At 45.8% G+C, this 8,315-nt stretch overlaps 1 protein-coding gene across 1 annotated transcript in view; it reads left to right on the top strand.

The window, feature by feature from the left end:
- Window positions 1-7,120: 7,120 nt before the first annotated feature.
- T265_13277 (hypothetical protein) overlaps window positions 7,121-8,315 on the top strand; it is a gene marked incomplete at both ends in the record, with an annotated part of 22,052 nt that continues 20,857 nt past the window's right edge. Inside the window, 2 exons of the mRNA XM_009168074.1 lie at window positions 7,121-7,398; window positions 7,442-7,572. Of these exons, the coding sequence (XP_009166338.1) occupies window positions 7,121-7,398; window positions 7,442-7,572 (409 nt within the window). The remainder of the gene's footprint in view (window positions 7,399-7,441; window positions 7,573-8,315) is intronic.

Below are 8,315 nucleotides of genomic sequence, written 5' to 3'. Positions count from 1 at the left end.
TGTCTGTCTAGGCTTGGGCGATCTGGCAGTATCCCAGCCCTCGTGCCTCCTTTGTGTGGCATGACAGCTAGGCAACGAAAGGGTTAGCTAGACGAGCCTCCTTTGTGTGGCATGACAGCTAGGCAACGAAAGGGTTCTACAGCTAGACGATTTTTTTCAGTTATTCGGCTCTTGGTTAAGCCAGCACCTTTGATCAAAACTTGTAGCTTTATAACGTCAACTGTTTATCTAGTTCGGAGGGTATTTTTCGCGAGTCCAGCCCGTTTCTGCAGTGCGGACTGATCCTGTCTAAATCTGGATGATCTTGGTCTTCATTCGTCCATTTTTACCACGCATCAAAAAGATGCAATTCCCAGAGGATTTTGTAATTTTGCGCGTCCTGTCACCAGGGTGTTGGTTTTAGTCTCAAAAACTTTCATCCTGATTGTTCTAGTTTCTTATGAACTTTTCATGGAAAGTGATAACGTTTACCTGGTAGCATCGGAAGCGGTATTCCGTCGAGTGCATGGTGATGGTGCTTTTTGGCCCTCATTGTCGCTCCTCAGTTTGCTAACCAAATTATTTCAGCTGATTTCACTCCTTTCTCTCTTGAAACACTGGGTTATGCCAAAAAATTTCAGAATATGTTGGAGGCAGTTGCCACACCAACGACTACCGTGCTGTTCCCGTTATTGACTTTCAAACGTTCGTACACTCGTGATTTTCCGTCAAGGCCTTTTAGCCTACACTCAGTCGCACCAAAACGGCTGTCTCGTATTGCTCCAGGGCTGTCTAATTTATCCGCGTAGCGATTGGCTGCCCCGCTTTTCAGCTTATGTGAAGGCTGTCTGGGTCGTGCTACGGCCTTGTTTACCATCGCGTATCACGTGTTTTTTGCCTGTTACGCGGCATCGTCCGCAGGCGCGATCTACCATAGGTTGCTGACGTCACTGCTGACAGTGAGATAGAACATTTTTAAATATCTCGGTCGTCTTCCGGTTTGGCATACCTTTTTATGAGCATATGATTCCAACAAATTATACGGAAGTCCAGGCTATCCTGTTACAACAAAACACGACTTTATTGGTGCTCTATGGTTGTCTCTGATAGGTACAGTCCGAACTACGTTATATTTAAATTTTAAAATTACTGTTTATGATGGTCACCAAAGTGAAGGAGCGAAATTTGGTTTAGGGCGATATACTCAGCTTGCAGTCTATCGGTTATCCGTCCAGGGAAGGTGGCTAAGTCCCGACTCCAAATCAACAGTTGTGAGGACATTGTTCGACCTTTGTGGAGTAGGCCGAGGAGATTAATTTTGGAGTCCAGTAGTCGTGATGGCGATGCTGCTCAACCGTTCATTACATTTCCCTTTTGGCCTTACAGGTTATAACTGGTCATACAAAATCAGAAATGTACATTTCCCTTTTGGCCTTACAGGTTATAACTGGTCATACAAAAATCAGAAATGTACCCCCCCCCCGACTAACAGTCGAGTGACGTTGGAGACATCACGAGTATCATATTCTGATGATACTGCATGCCTGTATCCTGATCATTGCGCTTTTAGTGCCCTGCAGTCCTCCGGTGGTGTCATCCTTCGACTGTCTCAGTGGCTGGAGTAGTCGAAATGCGATCTGGGTCTGTGCGTGATGAACTGATTAGGCAATCGTCTCTAACTCTTAGCTCTCATTCCCTGATCCTCCACGTTCTCGGTGAGCTAAGCTGTGTTAGCTGGAACTACTGCATCTCGATGCACAGTTTGTGAGCTGAAAAATTGGACTGAACTGTGCGTAACAGAAAACAGCATTTCATTGGTTACTAGAACATATGAACACTTCGATGTGGTAGCCAGTATGTCACAGTGCTAGTGCTGTCCGCCACGTAGCCATAGCTTGTCTTTCAGAAGGCAAGCAGTAACCGAAATCACTAGCGGCCGCTGGCAAAAACTTTTATGCCCGTTTTATTATAATGGATCATTGAATGTACCTGCCCATTTACTTTGAGCCAAAGAAATCCTCACCGCTTCATCGTTTTCGGAGAATCACAATAACAGGTTTCAAGGAGCGCCCTGTAAAGCTGGTGTTCATCTTGCAAGCACACCCGTTGATTCTCACCTCTAGGACAAGTGCTCACAAGTTGTTGCAAACCAGATACACCAAGACGCTGGCTACAGCTGGAGATTGGGACAAAAACAACGTTCAGCTGTAGCACCCTTCCGGTGCCTAGCTGCCATGCTACCCGAAGGAAGCTCGAGGGTTGGGATACTGCCAAGTTGCCCAAGCCTAGACAGGGGAAGTCGAGTGGCAGAGATCAGGTTCGAACCAAGGACCTTCCGGTCAGGAAATTCGCGCTCGAACCACTTAGGCTATCTCCCACAGGTTCGTCTGATGAGCTAATTCACCTGGTTCTTGGAAAATTTGATCCCGGTGAATGTGGAGATGGTTTACGCCCACTCATCTTCACCTATCTCGGGCAGGTGTGGGTTCACACCTCGCGCTTACCGTGTCCTACTAGGTGGAACATGGCATCGATAGCGTTTGATAACATACGGCGTAGGTCAGAATCCTCCATAAGATCAGGCTTCCTCGGGCCTATGGCGAGTCGTCAGGTGCAACCTAAAATTGGCTCGATTTAGCGTACGGACTGAACCACCTTTACTTCCATCTTCCGCTTCTCCGTATAATCCGAAATCCTCTACGGAAAAAGCTCACAGACGGATTCGCCTGCTGGTCCCTCGTCTGCGATCCTGCAGGTGCTTTATATGAGCGTTGTAGCCACCGAAACTCAAGGATTGGTTGTCGGAATATGCGTTACTCCCCAGAGCACAGACCTATCACACATGAATGTAGCCGACTTAGATGAGAAACAACCTGCTATTGAACAGGAATTTGTGATGAGTGTGTATGATTTTGGGAAGCTATTTCCTCTCGTTCGTAATGCTTTCGTTAGATCTCACTTCCGCACTCTGGTCTTCGCAACACGGCAGGACGTATCATTATAATCTTTACCACAAAATAATGATCGGGACGTTCCAGCGAACTGCTCTATCTCCCAGGAAACGGATCTGCGGAATTTGTTTATGGGATTCCGATAACTTTGATCGCACTACTCCAGTGGAAGAAAAAGTTATTTTAATCATCTTTTTGGCGAACTCAAGAGCTCTTAGAGGTGGGATTGCAGCATCCTGATTTCTCAAGTCAGCCCACAAACCATCTGGTTGTGATTGGTGCGCCACATTTACGTGTTTCGTCCTCTGATGGCCTCCGATAAAAATGCTGGAATGAGGTTAAACGTTTCGAAAAGCATGTCGAGTGAAATCAATAAGCGAATAAGAAGTAATGCTCACAGTAAAATAATAACTCACTGATGAGCTCTGAGTGCTTCCTAATTAAGAACAAAAGCAAGCAGAATATCGGTAGCTCAGGTAGCGTAGATGGTCGTTGGCTTGTTCGCTGAGCTGGGCAATTTGGTTGCAAACGTTTCATCACCAATCGAGGTGACATCATCAGTGCGTAGTTGTGCGTAGCGGTGGGTTAGTTGTTGTCGGTGGGTTAGTTGGTGTGCACAACCGTTGTGGCACAACCACCAACCCACCGCTACGCACAAATAGGCACTGATGATGTCACCTCGATGATGAATGAAACGTTTGCAACCAAATTGCCCAGCTCAGCGAACAAGCCAACGAACGAAAGCAAGCGTTTCTATGTGTAAGACCAATAGATCGTCAACCAATTTCCGTACTCGTATACCATAGCCGGGAGGCAAGAAAGAATATTTTCATTGAGTTTTCTAAACGTTTGGCTGCCCTTTCTATCCTCCGCAGATTTATAAATCAACCAAGTGCAACGACGTCATCAATTCTGGTTACTGCCCGCGTGGTCCTTTCTGTGCCTTTGCTCATTGCGACTCCGAGCTTTCCACAGGTCGTGATTTTCTTGCAAAATTACAAGCCCATCTCTCCTTGAGTTCAAAGTCTCTGTCTCCGTCTGGTGCGTCAACGGATGGAGTACCGGCCAATGTTCCCCGGTCCTTCGGTAGTGCACCCTCTGGCAGAATGCATCCTGTTGTCGGGTATCCGCAGGCAGTGGCCCAGACAAATCCTTCTGGACAACTTTTCGAAAGAACTAGCTATCTTTTGTCGTTTGTACAGGGAGAAGGAAGCCAAGGTGTGTCTTTCCCTCGGATGGACATTTTTTGTATGGGGTTTGTGGTACTTGTTTCTACCAATGAGCACATCACACACTACATATAATATAGGCATGGGGTGTCCGCCATTCCAGCTGATTTTTATTGGTGTATTGCCGATCTGTTTTCCGTTCTGTCCATTTCACCACTGTTGTTCCATTCAGTCTGTGTTGGTGTAGCTGATAAACGACAGTTGGCCTTTTGTCGTTGAGGTGCTCTGCTTTTCTGTGATGGGGAGTTCGCAATGAGTTAGGTTATTTTTTCTTCATTTCGATGGTGAAATCATAAGCTACCGTTTGGTAAGAGCCAGTCAGTTTGACTCGGCCACCGCTCGTCTACATTTTACGAAACCGATTGGGTGACATGTCTTACGCCACATGGTATGGTTACCGGCCACATCTGTTCGCACGGCAAAGGTCCTGTTTAATTGGGATGCCTCCTGACTGCTTGTGAGGAAGTCAGAAACGATCTAACTATACACTTCACTCTGTTTACGAGTTCGATATGGTTGAGGTATCTGGTTTTGAGCATTCCCTGCTATGTATGCAAAAAACGCTTTGAATTTCGGAATTCACGGTAATTGTCCCTGATGTTCGATGCTGGGTTGTTGCTCCAAACTGGTTGTACCACTGTAGACCCGTACACGGTTATTGTGCAATGCCGTGCTGTGATAAGTATTTTGCTGTCATCCGTCGATCAGCGCACACTCCACCATCGTATTCCCATTCTGTGGAAATGAAACTCGCGATCGTTTCAACTGTCCCCTTGCGCTTCACACTGCGAATTCACTCGGTACCAAGTCTCTGGCGAACATGTAGATTTCGGGGTTCCAGTCGATCTAATTAATTTCTAATTAGCATATATCCGGAAAATTCTGTTCAGATATTGGGATTGATTCAAACTGGATAGATGCTTGAATGTGTTCATCTATTCAGCCTACTCAGAAACCACCCGAGTTTCTGGACACTGGTTGTTCTCGAACATGAACCAATGGACTAGTCGTGAAGGCAGGTTCTTCATATAGGGTCACATCGTTTATAGTTGAACTCATTTCAACCCACTCGCGGGAACGGTTTATTTACTGGTGTCCCGGTGTACTTGATTCACTCACGCAGTTCGTTTCCCTGCACGTGAGGTTTGGCCACGAACACCTGTATGTAGGCGTGCATTCGCTTCAGTATCCGTCATACCTGCATACTTGGTCCGATACTCTACAAAAATATTTGTGGAAAAAGTCCTGTTCAACCCTGACTGATCTCTTTTTCATCGTTTCAAATGGAACGCCTTCATCCTGGACAGGTTTCGTGTCCACTTTCCTCCGGATCCACTTTTTGTATATCTGTAGTTCGCAGAACGGACCAGATTCCGGACATTCAACGCATGCTTTCCGATCAATAATGACTGTTTCTTTTTAATTAGCTCAGCAAACTTTCGTGCTTCAATACAGTATATGGATCGAGAAAATCGTTAGCCTATATGGGGAGCGGGTCTGTCTGGTGAATTTGCTTCATGAAGTTACGGACACCAAGCACCGCGGCCAAATCGTTTCGCTAAGCTAACTGGGTTGAAGAGCGGACTATGTCGCTCAATAGTTCGTGATTGCATTCCTTGGGCATAATGCTCGATTCGTTCCGCATCAAATTCGGGGATTGTCTATCCCCATCTTCTGGTTGTTATGCAAACCACATTAGGCACAGGAACAGAAATGTCAGGTAACCCACGTTTAAATGGGACAGATTCCAACGCAGCTTCTGTATCCCTGGACTGGGGCATAAAGACAGCTGCTACTAAGAAAGGTTCAATTTTGATTATTATTCTTGGTGAAAGTGCTGTTTCATGTTACTTAGCTGCCTTAAATAAATTTTACGATACACAACCCGTCCGCAGTGAATTAGTCCCACCATTTACCTGTCAGAGCGACCCACCCCCTAGTTTCTTCTAGTTAGCCTATTTACGGCATATAAACGATACATCAACCATCAAATCATGATCTGACAGCGAAGCTTCAAAGTCATCACTAGTCACGTCAGAAATTGCTTTCAGCTATTTGCGACACTAACAGACATCACAATGATGCGGTCAATAAACTTTGTCTGTTGCAGTCACCACAACTCCCTATCTTATTCTAGCAAATGGACCGAACCTCAGGGATTTAAACTGAGGCCTTTTCACCGATACAATAGTGGCCATCCTCATTTCACGGTGCTGCTCGGTCACTGTTTTTCTTCATTCACTAACGGGCTGCGGGGCTGGAGATCGTGATTTACTGTCTAGCTATTGTACTGAAAACTGTCTGCTGTAGTCATCGCAAAGCTTGGTGTCAAGAGCATCATGCAGCTCGTTCAACAGTCTTCGGAAACTTTGTCACTATAATTTTTCCAAATGGGCAGATGACACTTCCTGTTGATGTGCTTAGCGTTTGTTTATACCGCCGGGTTCACAAAGCATATGTTATCGGAACCGATAACTCGGTTCGATAACACTGTCTGAATTCCTTTGTACCAATCTCTAGGCCGTGGAATTGCGCGGTTGTCACAGAATCCAGGTCTAGTTCCGACAACCTTTTCATGCACCTCCGCCCTCTATCTTGAGCTGAATGCTTAATAGGAGCAATACCAGTCTGTTGACCGGATGTATGCTTGTTTCGGCTCAATCCTACTAATTACATATCAGCTGGCACTTCGCAACCTTCTTTCGCCTTGTGTTTGGTGTGAACCTATGCGAATTGCATTCGTACCCTTGTAGCATTTCCCCCAATTTCAACACACTTATGTACATTTCTAACCGGAGGTTACAGTCTCCTACTCTACGGCGATAACAAATATTCAAATTCTCCTGCATCTTGTGATTATAGGCTGATGATAACTGTTTCGTGCTTGTTAGTGGCGTTTCGCTACTGCTCGTGGACAATGATAGCGCATCTGGCTCATCACTTTCGGTACTTTTTTCAGGTGCAAACGAAGCTGCTAAACGTTCATCACAAGTACCGACTCCTTTAATATCGAATCTGCTGCCAGGTTTTGGTCCCGTGGGTAACGCACCGAATTCCATGGTGGTTGGTCGTGGACGTCGGGTTGGTCGCTGTGTCTCCCCTCACCAGAATGCGGGTATTTGGCAACCTCCGAACAACTCAAACGTAGTGAGCGAACGACATGCCAGTCTCTCGGCCCAGCGAAACTTCTCGAGCAACCTAGCATGCAGTCCTGAAACAAGCTCCACAGCATCATCCGCGTCTATCAATCCAAACCAATGTAGTGAGCGAACGACATGCCAGTCTCTCGGCCCAGCGAAACTTCTCGAGCAACCTAGCATGCAGTCCTGAAACAAGCTCCACAGCATCATCCGCGTCTATCAATCCAAACCAATTCCAGTTGCCGTTCTACTCGGCTCGACAACAAGTTAACCGTAAGCCTTAACTTGCCTCACACAATGCCCTAGTCTTTTTTTCTCATAAGCATCGTTCTACCAATTCATTACCACCCCTACTGTGAGAGCCACGCTGGCCAACAAAACAACTTTTTCACAGCTGTGGTCTATCCTTTCGTTCATGGTTTGTAAGGTGTGCGTGTACCTCTGTGTATCAGCCGCAAGCCAGACTAGTGATGAATGTACCGCTGTGATGTATCTTCCTTTGGGTCAGTCTGGATTAGGCAAGCGGGATGAAAGCAGTTCTTCATCGCTCCGTTGAAAATGTTAAGATGCTAGTTGAGGCCAAATAACAGAGTTCTTGTATAAGCTATCATTTTGGGTTTCGTTGTTGAAGATACCGAGGAGAAGTGGGGACATTTCCAAACTATTCATATCGGATCCAATCTAGTCTGCTTATAGATGTTACTCTTGCTTTGGAGAGCTGTCCCTTGGTAACGGTAATGTTGATGAACTGGAAGAGGACGGTTTTGGTAATGGTCGGTATTTTTGCTCGATTGTGTTTTTGGCTTTCAACATAACTGCAACTGTACCGCTAACTTTTTGTAACATTATGGTCTCGTGTCTGTTGTACTCTGTGAGCATTAAACCTACTCGTCAGGAACAAAAGAAGCTTTACTCCGAAGCCATTATGTAAAAACTATTGCTTTGCCGCGTACCCGCTGATCTTCTTACGGCACTCAACGGAAAAGAGCAGATGAAGTTTATATATATATATATAT

The sequence above is a fragment of the Opisthorchis viverrini genome (assembly GCF_000715545.1).
Source record: "Opisthorchis viverrini unplaced genomic scaffold opera_v5_51, whole genome shotgun sequence".
In the NCBI taxonomy this organism is placed as follows: domain Eukaryota; kingdom Metazoa; phylum Platyhelminthes; class Trematoda; order Opisthorchiida; family Opisthorchiidae; genus Opisthorchis; species Opisthorchis viverrini.
The sequence above is the reverse complement of the archived record's forward strand: the minus strand, read 5'-3'. Positions and strand labels throughout refer to the sequence as shown.